The following is a 23998-nucleotide window of genomic DNA, read 5'->3' on the forward strand; positions in this document are numbered from 1 at the left end:
GCTACATGGGCTTGCCAGAGGTTCATTTTTTTTAAATTGAGTTGATAAAAATCCAGCAGGATTAATAGATCAGAATACGGAAGGGAGCCTGGAGGAGAAGCAGCTGAGACCGGATGGTTTGGTGTTGTACCTGTGGTAACCAAATTCCATTCAAGGGTCACCTTCTTTTCTGTAGAAGATCCTGTTTGGATCTGGTACTTGAGACACATGGCTCAGGTCATGACAATAGAAGGGTTACTCCCAAAGGTTTTCAAGGACTGCCTCAGAAATCTGCCCTCAGGAACTACAGGGGGAGTGAGGACACCCATTCCCCTGGCTGTAGCAAAGACCCCTGAGGGAAGCACTAGCTTCACACAACAAAGGAGAGCAGGAGGGACCTGTATGGGTTTTGACTTAATATGGGAGTCAGGGAAGTTGAAGGATTTTCATGCTGGCAGGGAAAAGAAGAACTCTGACTTTTTTTTTTTTTTTTTTTTTTGAGAGAGAGAGAGAACACTCAAGCAGGGGATGGGCAAAGGGAGAGGAAGAGAGAATCCCAAGCAGACTCTATGCCCAGTGTGGCTCCTGCTTGGGCTTGATTCCACAACCCTGAGATCATGACCTGAGCTGAAATCAAGAGTCAGACGCTTAACCTTAACTGGACACCCCAGGTGCCCCTTTTAAAATTATTATTATTTTTTTATTTTTATACTTCTGCCTTGTCCTATAACTCCTCCTTTGCCAGTCTACTTTCCTGAGAGGGAAATGTTCATTTGGCTTGGAGCTCATGGGAGTGTGACGTGGGGTTAACCAGAATATGCCCATCTTTACCGTGTCCTTCTCGCCACAGCTTACATGCAGAAGGGAAAGATGATGACTAGAGGGGAGATCAGGGGAAGAAAAGGCAATGGACAAGGGGGTTGATGCAAAGGAAAATAAGAGGAAAACTTAAAATAGAGAGTGACCATGGTCATTTTATTTGATTCCTTACTCAGACATCCACTTTGGGGGAAAAAGGCCTAAAACTGACCACACAAGTGTTGGCAGTAGACAAAACCAGAAATTTGGTCCCAGTTGTCTTAACTCCATTAGGCCTGAGCTCTTTCCTCTGTACAATAAATGCCATAAGGCACCAACAAAAGAAGTTCTGTGACCTTCTCAAGCACCGACATTTTAGGCACTGGCATGTTCCATTCTGAAGGGTTAAGAATCTTCTAGCAATCTGGAGGTTACAGAAATGAGGGTCAGGCCCTGATTCATGGCCACACAGAGCCATCTGCATACCCGGATTGTCCTAAAGCCAAGGCAGGGGCAAAGCATTGTCAGCCCTGTGTGGAAGGGATTCCCGATGACCACAGGTTGAACCCCCAGAATGTGCAAAGGCCTCCCATCTACAACCTGGAGGCCGATGGCCTGGATCCCAGATCTCAGCAGTCCAGGACGCTGGAGAAAGATTTCTCTGACGCCTCCACCTCCAGTTCTGAAACAATTCCATGTTTCAGACTGGGGCTGGATGGAGGCAGCCCTGCAAACTCTGAGAGCTACAGAAGGAAGCAGGCCAGGAAGGAGAAGATGAACTGGGCACAGTTCGGTCTTAGCAGTAAGGCCAAGTGTAGAAATGCAGGAAGGGAACCCAGAATGCAGGCTGGGACTGGGGCTGGGGGCGGGGGTGGGGGTTGGGGATTTCCATTTCCAGGGCCAGGCAGTGCTCTTTGTTTGGGCACACTTTTCCTGACAGAAAGCCGATGTTCTCACCACATAAATACTCGTCCACATTAATAACAGCATATGAGGCCACTGTCTGCGAAGATGCCAGGTTGCATGCAAATGGGCTCCAAATACCTTGGAGAGTTTCACAAAAATAAGACACGGGGCCCCGAAAGTCTGTCAAAGGAGATGTGTCCTCTAACGATGGTGGGAGGGAATGCGTGAACAGCTCAGGCACAGGAGCCTTTTAAAATGGGACACATTGGCCCAGAGCCCATTGAACATCACCGGAAAGCTGCTGCAAGAGGTTTGCTTCGCGGAGGCTCGGCTCCCCGAGGGCCATCCCTGAGGTTTTACCGCCATCAAGTGGACACCTGGAGTATGGCGGCCGCGGAGCGGCCCCAGCCTGGAGTGAGAGGCCCAGAGGGGAGACAGTCTATTTCCCACCTGGCGGTGAAAGCTGGGAGGAAGATTGTTGAGGTTCCTTTCATTACCTAGTTCAAAGGAGAGGCCATTTGGGTTCCCAATAGTCAACCAATGGGCATCACTCAGGGACCAGGCTAGGCTAAATCTGCACTTCTATTTCAGCCCAGGGATGGTGGGGACCTAAGAGGAAGTCTTTGAAACCCTCTTCTCCGGTACCACAGCAATCGCCAAGTGCCAACACTTTTAGTCCCTGCAATGTCCCTATTTTAACAGAAGAGTTTAATTATGTCCTGACCACGTAAGACCTGAAGACGGAGTAGCAGCCACGGGGATGACAAAGGCTGTTTGAATGGGGGGAGAGTTTATCTACCTCCTGGCAAGGAAAAGAATTCAGTGAGGGGATGGTCTACTTGTCCCAATGCTGTATTTCTTAGAAGAGAGTGCCATTCCCGTGTTTTCCCCTGTTTTTGAAGAGGCTGAAGAGATACAAAGGTCTGGGCGATGCTTTTCCCTAACAAGAAAGCAGATCCAGGGTCCTCTGTGGCTTTACCTTTCACTCAGCCCCCTTTGCTTGGTTGATGGGCTAAAGTCCAGAGGAGGAAAGAAAAGAGGTGGGGGGGGGATGTGTATTTCTTGAGTACCTACACTGTGACAGACTGACTTGGAATTATATTGTGTTCCCCTCATAACAACCTCACCAGGTTATGGCCTCTTAAGAAAAGACTAAAATGGTCTAGAAGGATCCAAATCATGACTTGTAATTCCCCCTTTTCAGTGCAAAACTAGGCTAATGTTAGTGCAAAGCCATGTGAGAAACAATCAACCAAATCTCTGTGGCATGTACATATCCTTAATTCAGAGTGTCGTCGGTTCACCTCCAACATCACCTCAACCCTCTTCCCACACCAGGTTTTCCTTTTGATGAAAAGCAGAGCATCGGGCTCTTAGGAGGTAACCCCCTAACTCAGCTACAAGGTTTTAAATGTCATCCAGTTTCAGTACATGGGGATTTTTTTTTTTTTTCTTCGTCAAACACTGTTCCTTGTTGGCCCTGCTCCACACAGCTGTTTCTGGAATAAAGTAAATAAAAACTGTCAGGTACTGTGTCTTCTCCAAAGGATATTATGAACCATTTTTGTCAAATAGGGATCTGAATATATGTCCTCCTACAATTAAACCTGGGGACCATAAAGCTGCCTTTGAAAGCTCGTCCCTGTCTGACTTGGCCTGCCAAACCCCATTCCAAGGTCGTGACTCCTCTGCCTTCCTGCAGCAAAACCTCAGGATCCGTGACCCTTCCTGGCTCCCTGTGTCACCCTTGCCCCTCACCTCAACAAATAGGGAAAACACACTTGTCTTTGACATAAGGAGGAGAAGGAGAAATGTCTAGAGAAGGGTCAAGTGCACACCCAGTGGAATTGAACCTTGAACTTCAGCTCCAGGACCTCAGCTCCATGTGAAGATGAGTCCCCGCCGTCTCTCCTTCAGGTCCAGCGCACACCCCTCATACTGTCCCTCTGCCACCGTCAAGGACCTGCGACCATATCTTTATTGCGTCTCCACGTGAGGAGCAGGGAAAACTTATTCTACAAGGAACATTCCCCATTTGTAGACAATGCCCACTTACAGAACACAGGTGGTGAACACAGTGTGAAGCTATTTACAGAAGCTGAGAGGCAAGGGGACAATAGAAGAATCCGTGCCAGGAATTTAGAGCAAGAACAGAGCATGAATTCTCCCACCAAGGAGAAATCGGGGCTTGTCCCCTGCCCACGAGATACAGAAGAGAAAGTTCTGGGAAAGCAGACAGGGGACAAATGTCCAGGGATGGACACCAAATTTGGAAATGGAGACCAGTGAATTGGTGCTGGGGACCCACAGGGTCCCGTGGTAGTGCCACAGAGATGGGTACATTTGGGGTGACCTGTGGCCTCTCGTACCCAGGCAAGGTGGGAGCATGCCAGTCAGATGGCTTCCAGTGTAGATTTCAGCAGGGACAGGCCTTGGCTCTTCTCGCTCAGATTTGCAGTTCTGCTCTGGGCCAAGCGGTCCTCCCAAAACCAGCCTTGAGCGACCAGAGCAGGCTCCTGAAGCTCACTGAGCCAGAAAGCGTCAGATGACCACGGCTTTAGTCACTGGTGAAATGACTGGGCTCAGTAAGGGGCACACCCTGAGTTGTTGGAGGCTCCCTCCCACTAAAAAGAAGTGCCTGGGACAAAGGAAAATACTAGAGTGCTAGGCCTTGGAGTCTTGTTAGCCGCCCAGCAACTCCAGAAGCCAAGGCAAGGCAAGTTCTTCCCAAAAGGTTTTGTACAGTTTCCTCAGGTGGCTCGGGATTTAGCCCATAGCTCTCGGAACTCCCCACTGGTTGACTGACTTGCTGTCTGTCCCACTCTTCAGAACGGCTAACTGCCGTCTTTCCTTCCTTCATAGTCATTGTAAGGGCTAGTCCGAGTCTGGGCCCGTGGGATGGAGAAATCCTTTTGGGAGGTCCGATTCTGAAAAGGAAGCAGCCATATTGTTAAGCCCACTCCAATTCCCTGATAATTTCAACAGAGCTCCTATCTGGGCAGGAACCTTAACTTTCTCCCCCTTCTCCCATGCCTCCCCCTGAATTGCCCCTCCCTGTGCCCTGGGAATACTCCAGAACACTAGAAATACTCCAGTCTCCAGTGCTAACCCCTAAGGCAGATCACGGGAAAGGAGACATGTTGTCCTTCCAAGATGGACATCTAGGGGCCCTCAGAATGGCTACAGCCTGTGTTCCTGAAGGACAAACATACCCGAGAGCTAATGCCCCTGACGAAAAAAGAGAAACCATTTACCTGCAGCTGAAAATGGGTCGAATAAGGAGCGTAGAGCGTATCCCCTAGCTCTTCAAGACCTGGAAGAGAGGGAGGGGAGGGGTTAAAGCTCCGGGGCCCAACGGGCTTCCTGCTCCGGCCTGTGCTCACCCCCATTCAGTCAGTCAGTCATGCCCTGCTATCTGTCTGTCTCCCCAGTAGAACGTTAAGGTTCATGGAGGAAGAGACTGTCCCAGGCCCAGGGCCAGGCACAAAGCACGCACCACACTGAAGGAATAAATGAATAGCTACCAACAAAGGATCACTAGGGATGCACCTTTCCAGAAAGTTCCCTGCCAGGGCACCTCATCCCAAGACCACCGCAAAAGCAATTTGAAACCAGTCTTTTCAGATATAGATCTGGCCAGAAGTGAATCTCACTGAGGATTTACACATTTCCTTAACTGTCCACAAGAAAAAAAAAATTTTTTTTTCTTTTTACTTTCTTTGGGAGCGGGCAGAACTTTTGAGCAATTGTTTTCTGTGTCTTTAGGGAAAATGAGAGGGATTTAAACTCTGGAACAAGAGAAAACGCATACGATCATCGTGAATACAATTAAAACAATCTGTGAACTTCCCCCCAAAATGTACCTGGTTCAGTACACTTCACACATACCTCAGATACTTTCTCTATATAAGATCCTGTGGAAAATCTAAAGACCAGGGGCGCCTGGGTGGCTCAGTCAGTTACATGTCTGCCTGCGGCTCAGGTCATGATCCTGGGGTCCTGGGACCAAGCCCCACATTGGGCTCCCTGCTCAGCGGGGAGCCTGCATCTCCCTCTCCTCCTCACTTGTGTTCTTTCTCTTTCTCTCTCTCTCTCTGTCATTCTCTCTCAGTCTCTCTCTCAGATAAATAAATAAAATCTTTTTAAAAAAATCTAAAGATTAACCAGAATGACTCCTGGCCTGAGGCTAACGCTGGAAGACTATCTGACAGCCACACAAATAGCTATGGAATGGGACACACTCTGATACGAGCATTTCAAAGTTCTACAGCTTGTGGGCGGAGTGAATAATGAGACTAGAGAATGTGTGACTGCAAATGGACAAGGGCAGGGAGAAGGACATGCCTGGAGCCTGGACACAAATAATGAGACTAGAGAATGTGTGACTGCAAATGGACAAGGGCAGGGAGAAGGACATGCCTGGAGCCTGGACACACAGACAGGGAAAGGCAGTGACTGGGATTGTTTAGACCGAGCATGGCTTCCATGCATGGGTCTTGGGTTCTGGCTGTGAAAAGCCTCCTCCCTGAGCAAATATGGTGGGTACTGAGGAGCCAGCGAGGTATGTGAGCAGGAAAATGCGGTAGTCCAAGAAGTATTTTAGGGAGAGGAGGGTGACAGTGGTCCATAAAATGAATGCAAAGAGGAATGGTGGTTAAGCTTTGATAACAGGGAGTCCAGGAGTGTGGTGATAGAGCCAAGGCAGGAGAAAGGACAGGAGCCAATGGGAGCTAAAATATCCCTTCCAGCCATCCCCACTTCCCTTCAGGCTTTCCAGTGCCCAGGAGAGGGACCGCAGCTGCTGTGAGAAGCACCAGGGAGCTTTGCACCCCCCGCTGCAAGGGCAGAGAAAATTGTTAGCCGAAGCGAAGAATCTCGCTCACTCCCATCCCTCTCTCCTGACCCAAACCCATCCCCCTCCCTTGATTAGGCCCAGAAATCAATGTAAGCCCCAGAAACCAATGAATAGATTCCTTGGGGGCAAGGACAGTCGGCTAGCTACCAGTTTAGCCCCTTGTTTGTTGTGAGAACAACGTAACACCTGGTTTCTCACAACTTCAGGCAGGAGCCAAATCGCTAGACTCTTTCATGTCAGACAAAACCTCTTCCCTCCCACGGCCCCAGATGTGGCTCTTCAGGATAAATCAGAATCCCCAATAGCTTTATGGAGATCCCTGCTGGTTTATGATAAAAGGGCTTTCTCCTGCCTCCGTGCTCTATGACCATAGCAAGAAATCATGGCACGGCTTTCTCTATTCAAATCTATAAAGGCTCCACATTTCTGGAAAGAATACCTATTTCTCTTTTATAAAGAACAAAATCTCACCTGCCTGTCTCTAGAGATTTCTTCAGTGATTCCTTTGCTCCTTCTTATTCTGACTCAGAGAAACCCACAGGGTATTGTGTAGGAAGTACGAGATTAAGACTCCAGAGGCCGGCTTCTAGTTCCATTAGAACTCTAACTAGCTGGATGTTTTTAAGCAGGATCTGAGCCTTGGGGACCTTATCTATTCTGTCAGGGGTATGACCTGGACTGTCTTGAGTGTTCCTTACAGTTACAATATCCTACGGTATTCCCCCCATCCTTCTACAAGGGATCCTTGCCCAGCCATGCTCTGTACCTTGGGTGATTTCCTCTTGAGAGTAGGCTCTGTTCTCCACACCATAGCTCTGCTTCATGAGTTGAGGTTTACAAAACGTCTCCTCAACGGGGTAATCCATGGGGTTCCGTTGCTTTGTAAGCAGCCGAAACTCGGGGGCAACATAAGCCAACAGGAACACCCAGCCATTGGCCACCAAGGCCGAGCTGAGGATGGTATCATCCCACGTGGGGCCAAAGGTGGAAATCAGGAGCAGGGTGATCCACGCCACCCAGATGGCGATGGAGAGAAGCATGGTGAGGAAGATGTGGACCCCGTGTCTCTTCCAGCCGCTGAAGGCCCCACAGAAGATGAAGCAGGACATGAGGCAGGTCAGCGCCATCAGGAAGAGGACGTAGATGAGCAACATGACAAAGTCTTCATTGCGCCGAGAGGCTGAAAGCTCAGAGAAAATGGCGACGTTGGTCCTGTTCATGGTGAGGATGAGGTACTCCGCGGCGATGATGTCCTGCACGAGGCTGAGGCCCACGGCCAGGGCCAGCATCACCAGCAAGGACAGGGGCCTCCTCCCGTGCACCAGCTTCGTCAGGTTGAAAGCGTGAGCCAGGAGGCAGGAGAAGCAGAGGGAGAAGAGGACCCCGAAGAGGAAGAAACGGGTGGGCCCGGTGCTGCCGTCGAGCTGGATGATGAAAGCGAAGGTGAGTCCGAAGATCCCCAGAACACCCAGGAGGAAGAGGAACTGGGTCGGGAGCACTTTTCGCCTGTTGGAGTCTTGCACCTTGCAGACGAGAATCAGGAGAGCGAACATAAAGGCCACCGAGGTCACGGCCCCAACTGCGGCCACTGCTTCTAGGACAATGCCCCAGATTTCATTCGTATCGCAAAGTCTATGGTACCTGGCGGCCAGGCTGGAGAGGCAACCATGAGGGGATGTGGTAGCCATTGTCGTCCTGCGTGGAAGCAAAGTTGGGGGGAAGAAGTGAATCTCCTAACAAACTCAGGCACGGGGACCCAAAAAGATTGACCAGGCTGTTGCCCCTGAACTTGCCTCCCTAGATACAGCAACGTGTCTTCAGCTTTCCTGGCAAATTCTAAAGACTGATGAAGGAAAACCTGTAATCTCCCCACACTTAAGCTATACTAATGGGTACCCTGACACCAGATGACTCGGTGCTCTGGTGAGGGGTTCTGAGGTCTCCTTTCAAAAAATAACTTGCCAGGGTTCCTGATATTGGGCTAGTACTGTGTCAGAATTCATGAACTCGGAAATCCCTAAGCTTAAACTTTAATCATCATTTATCAGTCTTGAGGGTTTTTCCCCACCTTTGCCTGTTTCAGGCATTTGTAAACATCCCATTCTTTTTTTTTTTTTTAAGATTTCTATTTATTTATTTGAGAGAGAGAGAGAGCATGCAAGCACGTGAGCGGGAAGGAGCAGAGGGAGAAGCAGATGCCTCGCTGAGCTGGGAGCCCCATGTGGGACTCCCTCCCAGGACCCCGGGATCATGACCTGAGCCGAAGGCAGATGCTCAACCAACTGAGCCACCCAGGCACCCTGTATGCATCCCATTCTTTCATGGATACGAGGAGTTAATCTGAACTGCAGATTTCTCTGTGGAAGAACAAACATCCACTTCACCACCTCTGAAACCTCTTCATCAGCTCTGCCGTCATATGTTAGAAGGGTTTTTTTTCCTCCTTAAAGTCTGTAAAGCTGGCTCTAGTCTTATTCCAAAAAGTGATGGAAAGAGTCTTCTCTGTCCCAATGAGTTCTTTATTAATTATCTGTAAGGAGGGAAGTCCTGGAGGAGACACCAAAAACCAGTGCATAATCCAGTGAAAGATATTACTGATAGCTACTGCTCATTTTTACTCTGGATCAGAAACTCTTCCAATCACCTGTCATAGTTATTAGCTAAATTTCACAGCACCCCCAGGAGGTAAAAAAAATATTAGCCATGTATTACAGATGAGAAAACTGAGGCAGAGACAAGGGATGTTACTTCCCCAACATCATACCACGAGGAAAATGGCAGAAGCAGGATTTGAACATAAGTTATCTGGTTCTAGGATCCCTGCTCTCAGATAAGTAAGTAAACAAAGCCTTAAAAAAAAAAAAAACCTGATTGGCTATATTTCCTTTATATCTCTCCTTATCTCCCACACCTGCTTCCTTCTCTGCTCCCACAAACTTCAAGTCAATTTTAAACCCAGCTGATGTCCCAAATGTCACGAAATCAAATTCCTAAGAATTCAGGGCATGGTAGGAAGATACAATGGGAAACTGGAAGAGGAAGGAGTTTGTACATTTCCTTAAAATACACGGTACTCAAAGTCCAAAGTCAATGTCAGGAAAGACGTTGAAATTCAAAAGTTTATCATTTTTTTCTAGATTATCTGGCTGTTTCTCTAGGACACAATTCCTTTTGTTTTGTTAAATGCTATTTGCAACAGATTTGGGGCAGGGGAGGGGGCTGTAGATTTTCTTTGCCTTTATAGGATTGCTCACTCCACAGTGAAAAGTTAGTTATGAACTGACTCGAGGAGAAATACAGTCAGGGTGGAGAGTGGGGGACCAGGCTGGAGGAAGAGAAGGTTCACTGAGAACCCCTCCACAGAAAATAACCAGTGAAAGATCTTGGCCTCCTCTAAGGCCTAACAGGGACACACTGTGCAGAAAAGAATTGGAAGGAAGGGGAACCCCTGGACCAGGAAGCAGGAGAAGGTACAAAACATTCACTACAGCCTGTCTCTTTTCTGATAGCAGATAAAACAGCCAGAGTGTCTTCACCACATGCCCATACATGCTTATAGACAAGATTTCTCTGGCCCTTCACAGCTCTGTGGGACGCTGTGATCACCCCAAGGAAAAAGAACACCCATGTCTCTTTCTTCTATCTTACATCTTCAAGACCCAACCTCAACCCGGAGAAACAGCACAGAGGGAAATGGAAGGAGCCATTGCTCACTAACTGCGCTAACTGCCCAGGACAAGCGAGCATCTTCGTCAATGCAGACAGAACTCAAACACCTGCTTCCCTTAAAGATATAAAATCCGGGGGGCACCCGGGTGGCACAGTCGGGTAAGTATCTGACATTTGGTTTCAGCTCAGGTCCTGATTTCAGGGTCGTGTGATCCAGAACATCATATGTTGGCTGGGCTCTGTGCTCAACTCAGAGTCTGCTTAAAAAATTCTCTCCTTCTGCTCCTTCCCACCCTCCAATAAATCAATAAATCTTAAAAAAATAATAATAAAGATATGGGGCACCTGGGTGGCTCAATGGGTTAAGCCTCTGCCTTCCGCTCAGGTCATGATCAAGCCCCACATCAGGCTCTCTGCTCAGCGGGAAGCCTGCTTCCCTCTCTTTCTGCCTACTTGTGATATCTCTCTCTGTCAAATAAATAAAATCTTTTTAAAAAGATATAAAACCTGCATTTCAGTTGGATGAGATAGTCATCACCCTAGCATTGTTTTATTCTCATGGCAATTAGGGGAAAAAATTATATATGTATATATATGCAAAATAAAACACACGTACACATACACGATAATGCATCCGCTAGAATATTATAGGTGTGGTGTGTTAAAATAACTTAAGTGATATAAATAACAAATAATGTATAGCTTCAATCTATCTTCCTAACTTTTAAAAAAGATTTTATTTATTTATTTGACAGACACACAACAAGAGAGGGAACACAAGCAGGGGGAATGGGAGAGGGAGAAGCAGACTTCCCACCAAGCAGGGAGCATGATGCAGGGCTCGATCCCAGGACCCTGGGATCATGACCAAGCAGAGCAGAAGGCAGACACTTAACTACTGAGCCACCCAGGCATCCCTATCTTCCCAACTTTTTAATGAAATTCGGCTTGCCACACTTAACTTGGTATTGTATCAGCCATTCACTCAACAAATGTTTCCTGAGCACCACCATGTGCCTATCACTAGGCTAGAGAGTCAGTGGTTAAGGAGAAAACAGACGAGTGCCCTAGCAGAGCAGAAGGGACAGAAGACAGACAGACTGTGCCACTACTGCCACAGGCTTCCCACAGCCCTTTGTCACCAGGGTGTGTCACCTGCTTTCTACCACAGGGTCACGCCTACCACACACGGAGCACAGAGCAAAGGAAGGATCACGGTCCTGTTCTATCTCTTCAGGGCAGCGCAGGATGAGAAATGGGAGGAGGAGGGCAGGCATCCCTGAAACCCAAGTCCCCAAGGTCTGTTCTGCCTTGCCTAGGTGCACAACCACTGCGGGGGTGGTACTGGGAAGGGAGGAGAAGACTGGCCAGGCTGGGGGGTGCCAGGAGCATGGGAGAGGGAGAAGGCCCCAGCCCAGGGCTGATTGCGAGTGCAGTGTACACTGGGGAAGGGAGAGACCCAGGCTGGGCACATTTCCTCCGTTCTCACCTTCACCTCTCCACCTCACCCCTTTTCAAATCTGTCATAAGGCTGGGGCCTCTCTTCAAAGGTGGTTCCCCCTCTCGGTCTGCCCTGCCAGCTAATCCCTCCCCAACTTTCAAGGTAGAAATTAAGGAGCAGTCATCAGCATGGCCCCATAACCACAAAGGACTTTGGGCCTGAGGACTCTAAATTTTGACAGGGATAGATGAGGTGTTTGCCTGAAGGACGGTTGGTCGTGATGCTGGCCAGAGGAACAGTGAGGCCGGACCTCTGGCCCCCAGCTGAGACCGCCAACTGAGACCTCTGGGCCCCTCCCTTCTGGTGGCAGCTGTGCAGGACCTCCTGGCATCTGCAGACTGGGATCCAATGAGAGCAATGGGCCATGGGTGTACAATTTCCCTCCATTTCACCTCCACCTCCCACCCCTGAAGTGCCTTTGGAACACTGTTTTTAGGGGCATCTGGGTGGCTCAGTTGGGCAGTGGCCTTTGGCTCTGGTCATGACCTCAGGGTCCTGGGATCAAGCCCCGCATGGGGCTCCCTGCTCAGCGGGGATCTACTTCCTCTGCCCTTCCCCTCTGCGCCTACTTGCTCTCTGGCTTTCTCTCTCCCTCTTAATAATTTTTTTTAAACCCACTGTTTTTAAAGAAATGTTGACATTTTCAAGCAGACTCGAAGAGCCCACAGGCTCATCACTTGGTTTCAGAAATTACCAATAGATGGCCGACTCTGCTCCAACACCATCACCACCCCCACTCACCAGATTATTTTAAAGCAAACCCCAGACATCCTGTCATTTTATGCACAAACACTTCAGTGTGTATCTCTAAAAGGTAAAACTCCTTTTTAACTTAACCACACTTCAAAAGTTAATAGCCCTGTAATATCAAATATCCAGTTAGGGTTCATATTTCCTAATTCTCTCACAAACCTCTTTTTAAAATTTTTCTTAGCAAACACGTTTTATCTGAGTGACTAATTCTGTTGGAATTATCCTTACTTCACCTCTGTTAGCCCTCCTCCACCTCTTTCCTCAGCAATGACAGGCATTGTGCAATGGGTCTGAAATGTTCTAAGTACTTTGAATTTGGTCAGAGGAAAAAAAAAAACTCATCAGACTTATTAACGAGCAGCTCTGTACAGAGAAGACCCTGTGTCACCCAGGGAGTGGCCCAGATGAGTAAAAGAGACAGGGAAGGTGGCTCAGGGAAAGGACAGGGTTCTGAGAAGCTAGAAAGGACTTCTAGAAAGCGAGGTTTGTGGGAAAAGAGGAAAAAGTCAGCATTTGAGAATAGGAACTGCCAGGAGCTAGCGAAACCACCTTGGAGAAGAACGTGAGGGCGGGAGCAAGAAAGAGAAAATGGAATGCAACCCGGGGTTCTTTGGGCATCCTCTGGAACCAAAGGCAAGGACAGAGAGATCCAGGTTCCAGCCAAGAAAAGACCAGTGCCTACAAAGACCACACGGGGACTGCTCTGAATGGGGACAGACAGTCTCGTCACGAACTCGCTCTTAGCACACACCACGCCTGCTCTTAGGGCTCTCCTCTCCTAACCATCACAAGCACCTCATGCTATAGCTCGTGCCATCAGGACCCCTGTCCTCCACTTGCAGTAACTGAGGCACAAGTCAGCTGACTCAGCCCAGTCATGCAGAAAGGAAATGGCAGGGTGGGGGGTTCAAACCGGAACTCTAACCCCAAAGTTACACCGAGGAGCCCTTGGTCTGGAAAGAACTTTAGAACCAGGAGAGACCTGCCCTCGGAAATGGGCCTGACTACTTGGGACCTGCTCCAGCTGTTCCAGCTATGCATAGCCTCAGATTCCTATATGGGAAAACAGTGACTGTCCCCCAGACTGGCTGCAGGAGGCAGGGCAGGAAAGGAGGTCTTGGGAGAGACGGTGAGATCGGGCCAGGAGGCATCACAGGGGTCTCCCCATTTGTAAACTGGGGCAGAGGCGCTAAAAGCCAACTTCACATCTACCTCTGATTTGGGAAATGGCCTGAGAAATCCTTGTCCCACATTACCAGACCCAACACGCATGTCCTATGGTTTCCCTCTCTCCAGTATCTCTTGAATATTCCACGTCTCCCCGCCCTAAGGCTGTCCATCTCTTCTGGACCACTTCAAAACACCCACCTGCTTCTCCGGGCTTGTCCCCTCTAAGCCACTCTTTGCGGGGAGGTGGGAGGGTGGGGGAGGGGGAGTTGGGGAAGAGCCATAATCCTGCCCTGTGCTTCCTATAGCACACACAGCCCTGCTATGCCTATTGCTAAGTCTGTATCTTCCTCTGGATTCAAAGGCTCTAAGTAGACGGAGACGTTCAATGTTTCTCCCTAGTCTCTGGACTAGCACCCAACACGTGGTAAAAGCCTAACCAGGATGGACGAGTGTGCACAGGGATAGGAGAGGAGTCTGGTGGGCGAGGTGGGGCTGCTCCTGAGATGGGGTGGGGTGGACCTGGTTTCCTCACTAGCTCTTGTTTGCTGTCCTGAGTTCTAACCTCCATTTCTCCCATCCTCCTCCTCCTGCAGGCTGTCTAGAACACACTTTGGGTCCGAGGCTAGGGGCTCTGGGCCAGGTCTGGAACCATGCTCCCGTGTAAATGACTCCAGGGGTCTCCCAGGAGAGCATGAATCCTGAGATTTCCCAGTAAGCCGAGAGCGATTTATCAGTATCCGGTCCTCTGTTCCCACCCAACTCCCTGATGACTAAATCCTGCACTTTGGAGGAACGTGGTAGTTTTAGTGCATGTAGCCTTTGACCTGGGACGTGAGGAATGGACTTTCATTAGTCATAAGAGTGAGACCCCTTCACTTATTGCAGCCGCTAACTAAGCTAACCACCCACTGTCCAGTAACTCACCAACACCTACAAATGAGGCCTTGAAGTCACCCAGCACTGTCCTAAGTCCTTCCGGAATGAGTCAGGGCATGAAAAGTTATAAAGAAAGAGGAGAAGTAAAAGGCAGAAAGGAAGAAGCACAAGAGGAGAGGGGAGAGGGGAGGGAGAAAGGCAGGGAGGGAAGAGAGGAAGGGGGAGGCAGGAGTCACTTTCTGGGCTCAACTCCAAGCCCAGTCTTTACCCCACCCCTTTAGAAAGAAGGGGTTTCAACTGCATCAGATGTGGACACAAATCTCCTGGAACGTCCCTCCTCTCCCCTGTAAAGTGAGGGTGGGGTGCTGAACGAGATGGGGAGAACCCACTCCAGTCTCACTGTTCACCCTTCTAGGAAGCTCCTTTCACACAACTGCCAAATCTTTTTCCCTCCCCTTCATTCTTCTTCTTGCCTCACCTCCCGTCATTAAAAGCACACATCCTGCCTACTCCTGATCAAACTCCCAAACAGGGCTGGAGGTGACTCAGGGTCTGAGTGCAGGCCAAGGAGAGGGCCACCAGGCGGAGGCGTACCTGTGGGACAAAGCCACCCGGTAGTGCAATGCTGACCCTAGACCTAGACTCAATCTTCACAGACACAGAAGTATGGCACTGACTGCTAGGCAAGCACAAATGCCAGCACTGATGAGTCCTCCAGCTCCCCCCGAGACTCCTCTCTCCTCCCCAGGGGGGTGGGATGCTGAAGCCTACCTAGACCTGGAAGGTGGAGCAGGCTGGCAAGAGGTCCTGCACCCCTCCCCTCGCTCCGCCCCGCCCCACCCCAGAGTATCTGAGCATGAATAACCTGAGGCCCAAGGCCTTGCCAAAGCCAATCTTATCTTCCTCCTATGAGAGGTATCGCATTCTGTCATCTGAAAATGTAGAGGACAATACCTACCTGTTAGCACTGCCTGGGGAATAAATACCAAATAACCTGTGATTGTTGAAACTGAGTCCTCACGTACCCCAGCCAGGCAAATGTGTGAATTTTTAGCATTTTAGTTTTCTCCCTCCCTCCTGAATTGCCCCATTTGATATATTGTAATAGTCACTACATCATGACGAGTAAAAATAGTGAGGACTAGTGTCACATACTGAGCTCCCCCGAGCCAGGCACAAATGCAGATTGCTCACATGTTTATAGGTATTCTCTCATTTACATGTTTTTACATCTGTTATCTATCTCATTTACTATTTCTACAACCCATTTTACAGGTGAGAAGACTGACCCTTAGGAGTTACATGTCCAGGGGTACCTGGGTGGTGCAGTGGGTTGAGCGTGGGACCCTTGGTTTTGGCTGGGGTTGTGACCTCAGGGTCGTGGGATGGAGCCCAGCAGTGCTCTCAGGGTTATGGGATTGAGCCCCAGCCCCATATCGGGCTCTGAGTCTGCTGCTTAAGACTCTCCCTCTGCCTCTCCCCCTCACTCACGATTGCTCTCCTTAAAAAATAAATAACTAAATAAGAATTTACATGTCCAGTGTCAAGTAGCTGCTAAGACTCTCCCTTTACAAGCAGTCTTCAGCATAATGTAATTTTTCATTTCATCACGAAATCACTGTTAGGATCTCTGAAGCTTTTCTCCCTGACTCCAGCCTCTCTCCACTTAAACGGGCTCTGAGAAGTCTCCACAGTGAGCGAGTCTACACTCAATCAACAAACATTTAAGTGCCTACTTTGTGTCAGGTACTGTGTTAAATGTATGAGTCACACGGATCGAAAGTGTGGCTGCTGCCCCTGGGAGGACCAGTAGGGTCCTACCGACCTACAAACAAGGAGGCACAGGGTGTGCAAGGAAGGCTGAGGGCACAGGGGAAACAGTGAGTTCTTCCACTTAATGGGTCTTTTTTTTTTTTTTAAAGTTATAGAGACCAAGGAGGTGAGGCATGAAAGATGTGCGGCAAATAGTGGAAGATTTTTAGGAAGGCAAAAGAGACAGGGCTTGGGGAATGAAGGAGCCCGGGTTCGTTCTCAGATTTCTGGCTTACGCAACTGAATGGAACTTAGAAACGCAGGCCGGTGAGGACCAAGGCCAAATGGAGCTGTTCGGAATCTAAGATGAATATGGGCCATGCAATGGGGGGGCATCCAGAAATGATGAGCACGAAGTCCTGAGAGCTTCCTCGGGGCTACACACGGTTTCATTCAATTCCCGCAACAACCCTTCTTCTTGTTGCCCCTTTCCCACAGCTGAGGCACAAAGAAATTAAATAAATTGCCTGAGATCTCATGGCGCTTAGAAGCCAGGCTCTAGGACCCCAGGTTGTGCTGATCCCCGCCCCTGCTCTCGGACCTGTGAATCTGAGGCTTCCACCTTACACGGGTGGTTCTAGAGGAGGTATCTGAAGCTTTAAGAGGAGAACCAGATCACACAGGGAGCAAGTATGGAGAAGGGGGCCAAGGGCAGGACCAGGGGAATACCACCTCGTCAATGCAGGAGTCAGTGAAAAGCGCTTAAAAAAAATGATCAGGGGTTGATGATGATGATGATAAGCCCGAGTCGTTTCCCAGAAGCCAAGGAGCAATTTCAAAAAATAAATAAATAAAAATAAAGAGCAGTCGATACAGTTAAATGCTGTAAGGAAGAGGAACAAAGAAGGAAAGGGATCTCTGGATGAACATATTAGCCCCTTTTTATCTGTTATAACAGATTCCGTCCCAATTTGAGCTTCATGGTTTTTCTCCATGGGTCCTCCCACCCCTCTCCTCCTGCCTTCCTAACTCCCTCATCTCCACCTCCACACAAGGCAAGCCACTCTTCCAAGAGCTATTTCTCTCCAGAAGGGAACTGGGGCTTACCCAAGGCCTTGTGATAAAGTCGTGTTCTTTGCCTCTACGTGTACATTTTTCTCCCAGCCAGAAAGACCCTTCCCCTCCTAGTCACAAGCCATGTGCCATACTGCTTCAAAACTTAGCCCAAAACTTACCTCTATCTTGAGGTTTTTTAAAAATTATTAGGCCTGGGGCACCTGGGTGGCTCAGTGGTTTAAGCCTCTGCCTTTGGCTCGAGTCATGATCTCAGGCTTCTGAGATTGAGCCCCACATCCGGCTCTCTGCTCGGCAGGGAACCTGCTTCCCCCTCCCCCTCTACCTACTTGTGATCTCTGTCTCTCTGTCAAATAAACAAATAAGATCTTTTAAAAAAAAATTATTAGGCCCATCTCATTCTGAATTTGTGGATCTCTTCATTATTTCTTAGCTCTCAAGTTTTTCCATATATATATTTTATGTTAAACATTAAAATCAGTGTTGACTCGGGACGCCTGGGTGGCTCAGTTGGTTGGACGACTGCCTTCGGCTCAGGTCATGATCCTGGAGTCCCGGGATCGAGTCCCGCATCGGGCTCCCAGCTCCACGGGGAGTCTGCTTCTCTCTCTGACCTTCTCCTAGCTCATGCTCTCTCTCACTGTCTCTCTCTCAAATAAAAAAACTTTAAAAAAAAAAAAATCAGTGTTGACTCAACCATCAGCTAACAAGCTTCTTAAGATAACAGAGCCAATTTTCCATTAGTAGATATCGTCCTCGATAGGCGCCCTGCTCTACACCGGGGTTGCTGAGCCAATGTCTTGGACTAAGACTGAACACTGAATATTTATTTACTCAAAGCAAGTTATTTATTATCAAGTGTGAGTAATGGAGAAGAAGGTCTGAAGATGAATATGTACTGATGCCTATCCTTTTATTTTTATCTAGGCTGAGTTCTAAGATGAGGGTGGAGTCCCACAGGAATTTCTCTGCCCTTGATGAAGGATTAGTTATAAATGGAAAGTGTCTGCAGGGAAATCTCCAGGATCACCAGTTCCGAGGAGTCATCCTAATTCTGATGACATAAAAATGATTTTGGCAACAGCTTATGAATAACATCTGAATAACATCACTGAGTTGAGTTTCTTTGTACTAACTGGGAGAAAAAAAGATTACCGAACCTCCTTGGGCAGATCTAAACAAGTATAATTACAGTGCTGATGGCCGTCTTGTCACTTTTGGGTAGTTCCCTGGGATCATTACATACCATCTTCCTCCATTTTAAACAAAGCACATGAAATTTAGATTATTGTAACATAAAATGCTGGAATATAAAATAAAATACTGGAAATCTTTTTATATTTTTTTAAAGATTTTTGTTTATTTATTTGACAGACGGAGATCACAAGTAGGCAGAGAGGCAGGCAGAGAGAGGGAGGAGGAAGCAGGCTCACCGCTGATCAGAGAGCCCGATGCAGGGCTCTATCCGAAGACCCTGGAGGATCACGACCTGAGCCAAAGGCAGAGGCTTTAACCCACTGAGCCACCCAGGCACCCTGGAAATCCTTTTAAAACCACAAAAGAAAATAAGATTTTGAGTGAAACTTCCAAAGCTATTAGGCCTAGGAGTTTAAAAAATAAAATATCCAGGAAAAAGATGGATAAAGTTCTCTACTAGTATACCTGCTCACAATCCTCAAACACACCTTCTTCTAAATATTTGTTTTAAGATTTTATTTTAAAACAAATATTTTTGTTTTAAATTCTTTATTTGAGAGAGAGAGAGCACAAGCGGGGTCAGAGGCAGAGGGAGAACCAGACTCCCCACCAAGCAGGGACTCTGATGTGGGGCTTGATCCCAGGACTCCAAGATCATGACCTGAGCCAAAGACAGATGCTTAACTGACTGAGACACCCCCTAAATATTTTAATATACAAAGGGAACATATTCATGTTTAATCCAACAAATCCCAAGCTAAACTTACCATCCCTCCTTACAAGGCTGTGTTACTAAGCCCTTAGAATAACACAACCAGCCACTTAAGCACCCAAGTAGATAGAGGCTATCTAATGTGGGAAAAGACGGAGAGAGCAGACCATGTAGCCAAAAATTATTTGGCAATAACAAGCAACACTTATTACAATAAATGTAAATGGTAATGTTTTCATCTGACAAAGGACTAGGAATGCCTGGGTGGCTCAGTCAGTTGAGTGTCTGCCTTTGGCTTAGATCATGATCCTGGGGTCCTGGGATCGAGTCCCACATAAGGCTTCCTGCTCTGTGAAGAGCCACCTTCCTTCTCTGTCTCTCTGTCTCTCATGAGTAAATAAATAAAATATTAAATGAAAAAAGACTGAATTAAACTATATTAATACTTATAAGAACATCACCTAAAACAACAGGATTCAGAAACAGTTCAAAGTCGGGGCGCCTGGGTGGCTCAGTTGGTTAAGCATCTGACTCTTGATTTCAGCTCAGGTCAAGATCTCAGGGTTGTGAGATCAGCCTCAGGTCAGTTCCCCCCTAGGTGTGGAGCCTGCTTAAGATTCTCTTTTCCCCTCTCCTTCTTCCCCTCCCCCCCCCAAAGATAAAACAAAAAAACATTGAAAGCAAAAAACGTAAATAAATTCAAATATAAGTAATAATAACAGTGTTTATTTTTCAGGTATTATATATCAAGTACAAAATTAAATAGTTTGCTGAAGGTAAAGAAATGAAGAAATAAAAGTTAAGGTATTAATATCACACACAGTTAGTTAAAGCAAAAAGATATTATATGGAGGGGCGCCTGGGTGGCTCAGTGGGTTAAAGCCTCTGCCTTTGGCTCAGGTCATGATCCCAGGGTCCTGGGATAGAGCCCCGCATCGGGCTCTCTGCTCAGCAGGAAACCTGCTTCCTCCTCTCTCTCTGCCTGCTTCTCTGCCTACTTGTGATCTCTGTCTGTCAAATAAATAAATAAAATCTTTAAAAAAAAAGATATTATATGGACCAAAAAGCTTGCTTTTCAATAATTAGGGATACTACACATTTAAGATACAACTATTATAAACTTTCATGCACTGAATAACATAGCACCAAAATACGTAAAACAAAAACTACCAGAAATACAAGGAGAAATGAGAAGAAATACTAGTTATAGGAGACTCTAATACTTTTAGGAGACTTCAATATTCTTTATTAGTCTTCAGCAGATGAAAAAAACAAAGGAATAATAATATGGTAAATTTTTATAAATGTTCTATGGATACCTTAATTGAAATATTCTCTATGTTCATATGTTTTCTATGTTCATATCTATTGTTCATATGTTCATATCCCCATTGTTAATCATATAATTCAGATCCTCTGTATCTGTGATCAGCAAATATTTTCTATAGAGGGCCAACTAATAAGTAGGTTAGGCTGTGCAGGTCATATGTTTGTAGCTGAAAGCAGCCATAGATATGAGCATGGCTGTGTTCCAACAAAATTATTTACAAAAAGAGGCTGTGAGATGTGTTCGGCCATGGACCTAGTTTATCAACCTCTGCTCCACATGATCACTTCTGTTGAAGTGGTTATGGAACATTTACAAAAACAGTATGTTTTAGGGGTGCCTGGGTGGCTCAGTGGGTTAAAGCCACTGCCTTCAGCTCAGGTCTAGATCCCAGGGTCCTAGGATCAAGCTCTCTGCTCAGTGGAGAGCCTGCTTCTTCCTCTCTCTCTCTCTGCCTGCCTCTCTGCCTACTTGTGATCTCTGTCAAGTAAATGAATGAAATCTTAAAAAAAAAAAAAAGAAAAAGTTTAAAAAAAAAAACACAACAGTATGTTTTAGACCACACACACAAAAAAATCTGAAATCCTAAAATACAGACTTGTATTCTGGCCACACGGCAATAAATACAGAAATATAGAAACAAACACACCAAACTACTCAGAAAATCTGAGACCCCTTGAGTAAAAATACTACTGAACTCATTGTTTTTTAAGGTCCTAATATACCAACACATCACTTCCTGACCATTTTCTCAGCCCCATCTGGATTCTTAGAAGCAGACCTAAAGACAAACTTCCAAAATCAGCAGAATGAAATCACAGTTAGAGTCCATTTTCAGTGGTGCCTGGGTGGCTAGGTGGGTTAAGCAGCTGTCTTTGGCTCAGGTCATGATCCCAGGGTCCTGGAATTGAGCCCTGCATAGAGCTCCCCGCTCAGTGGGGAGCCTGCTTCTCCCCACTCTGCCTACTTGCGCGCTCTCTCTCTGTCAAATAAGTAAATAAAATCTTTAAAAATAAATAAATCCGTTTTCAGTTTTCACTAAGGAGTGGAACACAAAGAAGTAGATTCCAAGGTGGACTGCCAAAGGGACATGTGCAGACACAGAGGGGCTAGAATTTCACCCATGGGAAGGAGCTGGGGGCCTTCCCGAGACTCCTTAGGAGGAACACGAGGCCCAGGACCTGGTTGCCTCATAGCTACACCGTGAGGCAGAGCCTAGATGAGAAATCAGTCTTCCAGACTCAAGACCGAGAGCACTTCCCAGGAAAGTTCTGATCCTTTCTATCTGCCCTAGGAGCCCACATCTCGCCATACCCTCAGAGGAGCCCCTCTGTTTCCCAGGTAACGCTTTTGCTGACTCTTCCTTTCTGCCTTTCCTTCCCTCTCTGAGTAGGATCCAGCCCACAGACCTGGAGGCTGGACTTCTGACCCCCATCCTCACCCCTCCCATGGGCCCCAGCTCACCCTATCTGCAGCGGTTCAGGTATTCCCCTTCAGGAATGAGCCCTAAGCAGCGGCTGATTCAACTGAACCCTTCAACAGGTGTGGCCTGAGGAGAAAATCAGCGTGGAAAGAAGTCAGGAACCAAAAATCCTTCAAAATTCCTAGATTCAGAGCAGACTTCCCCTATGACTAACCCTTCCTTCCCGGTGGAGTTTAAGGGAGCACTTCAGACAGCCTTGAGGCCACACCTGGGTCCTATCTAGCTGTTGCCAGAAGGTAGGCTGTAACTGGATATTCAACTTCCATCTGCAACAAGGTTCCTGAGCAACTCAAAGGACAGCCAGGGAGGGAATGTGGTGGAGCCCACAGCCTGACGCAAGAAGGAAAGCCGTGGCTTCTACTGTCTACCTCCCAAAACTCAGAAGGGTATGCTTGTTGTGGAAGGACAAAATCAATCGAAACTTTTCAGACGAGAAGTAGCAATTGTCACCATCTCCCCTACTCTCAATCCCCAACCCTCTGCACTCCCAATCCCTTCCTCTAAAATCTTCACGGGGCAGGGGAGCACCGCCTAGGTAGCTCAGTCAGTTAAGATTAAGTGTCTGCAGTGGGCGCGTGGGTGGCTCAGTGGGTTAAGCCGCTGCCTTCGGCTCAGGTCATGATCTCAGGGTCCTGGGATCGAGGCCCGCATCGGGCTCTCTGCTCGGCAGGGAGCCTGCTTCCCTCTCTCTCTCTCTCTGCCTGCCTCTCTGTCTACTTGTGATCTCTCTCTGTCAAATAAATAAATAAAATCTTTAAAAAAAAAAAAAAAAGATTAAGTGTCTGCCTTCATCTTCAGTCAAGATCCCAGGCCCTTGGGATGGAGCCCCCCATCGGGCTCCTTGCTCAGTGGGGAGCCTGCTTCTCCCTCTCCCTCTGCCTGCTGCTCCCCTTGCTTGTGCTCTCTTTCTCTGTCAAATAAATAAATAAATTTTTTTAATAAAATAAAAAATAAAATCTTCTTCCTTCTTTTTTCTTCCCCTAATAGGATCCCAAAACTGCTCACCTGCCCAGGTAGGATTCCACCTGTTAAAAGTCTGTACAACGTGTCTGAGCACAAACTATCATCCAATCTTTTGGCTCTCCGCCTCTGTCTTAGCCTGGGAAGCTCAGCGGGGGAAAAAAACCTGAGTTGAGTTAAACTAGACAAATTCCTTTCTTGGGATTTTTTTTTTTCTCTCATAGACAGTTGTAGTCCATCACCAAGGAGCTATCTTTTCTTGTATCCCACCCCACCCAGCGCTGCACCCCACGACTCCCCACCCCAGATTTAAATCCGGAGGCCCAGCGCGCCCCAGCGGCGTGCGCCTCACTTACCCTTAAGCCCTCGCTTTGGCGCGTGAACTTGAGCTGCTCGCTTCCCGCGCGTCGGAGGCGGCTCTGGAGCCCCTGGGTGCTGGGGAAGCCGGCAGGCGCTATCCCGCCCTTTCGGCGCCGAGCGGTTATAAAGGCAGCAGTAGCCGGAGGGAGGGAGCGAGCGAGGGGGTGAGCAGAGGGACAAGGGGAGGGAGAGGGTCAGGGGGAGAGGACACGCCTATTCCAGTTCCGCGGCACCGCTTGCTGTCATGAAAATAAACTCCCCTTGCCAGGGAATGAACCAAAAGCTGCCTGACGTCAGCGGCACAGTCACCCTAGAAATGGGGGGTGGGGGGGGAGCAGGGGGAACCACCCCGGCCCCACCCAGCGCATCCGACGGCCGCGGGACGCGCGCACCGGCCGGTCCCAAGGACCGGAGGAAAGGCGACACAAGGGGACCGCTCCTTATCGAGCCGCCAGCTGTCACGTCCGGGGCGGGGGCTGCGGGGAGCGACACCCGCCCCCTCCCCCGGGCACAACCCCCGCCGGGCACTCCCCCTCCGCCAAGGGCAAGGGCTGGCCGGGGTGGTAGCGCCTGTGTTAATCCCGGGTCCCCAGCTCGCGCGTGCGAGTGCCTGTGCGCGTCCGTAC

General features: G+C 48.2%; 1 protein-coding gene across 1 annotated transcript; it reads right to left on the reverse strand.

Moving 5' to 3' along the window:
• Window positions 1-933: 933 nt before the first annotated feature.
• GPRC5A (G protein-coupled receptor class C group 5 member A) lies at window positions 934-23793 on the reverse strand. Its single transcript, XM_047742574.1, has 4 exons — window positions 23369-23793; window positions 7305-8232; window positions 4938-4996; window positions 934-4610 (listed from the first exon to the last, which is right to left on the reverse strand). The coding sequence occupies exons 2-4, from the start codon at window positions 8224-8226 to the stop codon at window positions 4518-4520; spliced, it is 1074 nt and encodes a 357-aa protein (XP_047598530.1). The 5' UTR covers window positions 8227-8232; window positions 23369-23793; the 3' UTR covers window positions 934-4517.
• Between the last annotated feature and the right edge of the window lie 205 nt (window positions 23794-23998).

The sequence above is a fragment of the Lutra lutra genome, chromosome 8 (genome assembly GCF_902655055.1).
Source record: "Lutra lutra chromosome 8, mLutLut1.2, whole genome shotgun sequence".
In the NCBI taxonomy this organism is placed as follows: Eukaryota; Metazoa; Chordata; class Mammalia; order Carnivora; family Mustelidae; genus Lutra; species Lutra lutra.

Coding starts and splice junctions, on each gene's coding strand:
- GPRC5A (XM_047742574.1), bottom strand. CDS start 8,226: ATGGCTACCACATCCCCTCATGGTTGCCTCTCCAGCCTGGCCGCCAGG. Junction 4,997..7,304: donor TCAAGAGGAAATCACCCAAG/GTACAGAGCATG, acceptor CCTCTCTTCCAG/GTCTTGAAGAGCTAGGGGAT. Junction 4,611..4,937: donor CGACCCATTTTCAGCTGCAG/GTAAATGGTTTC, acceptor CTTCCTTTTCAG/AATCGGACCTCCCAAAAGGA.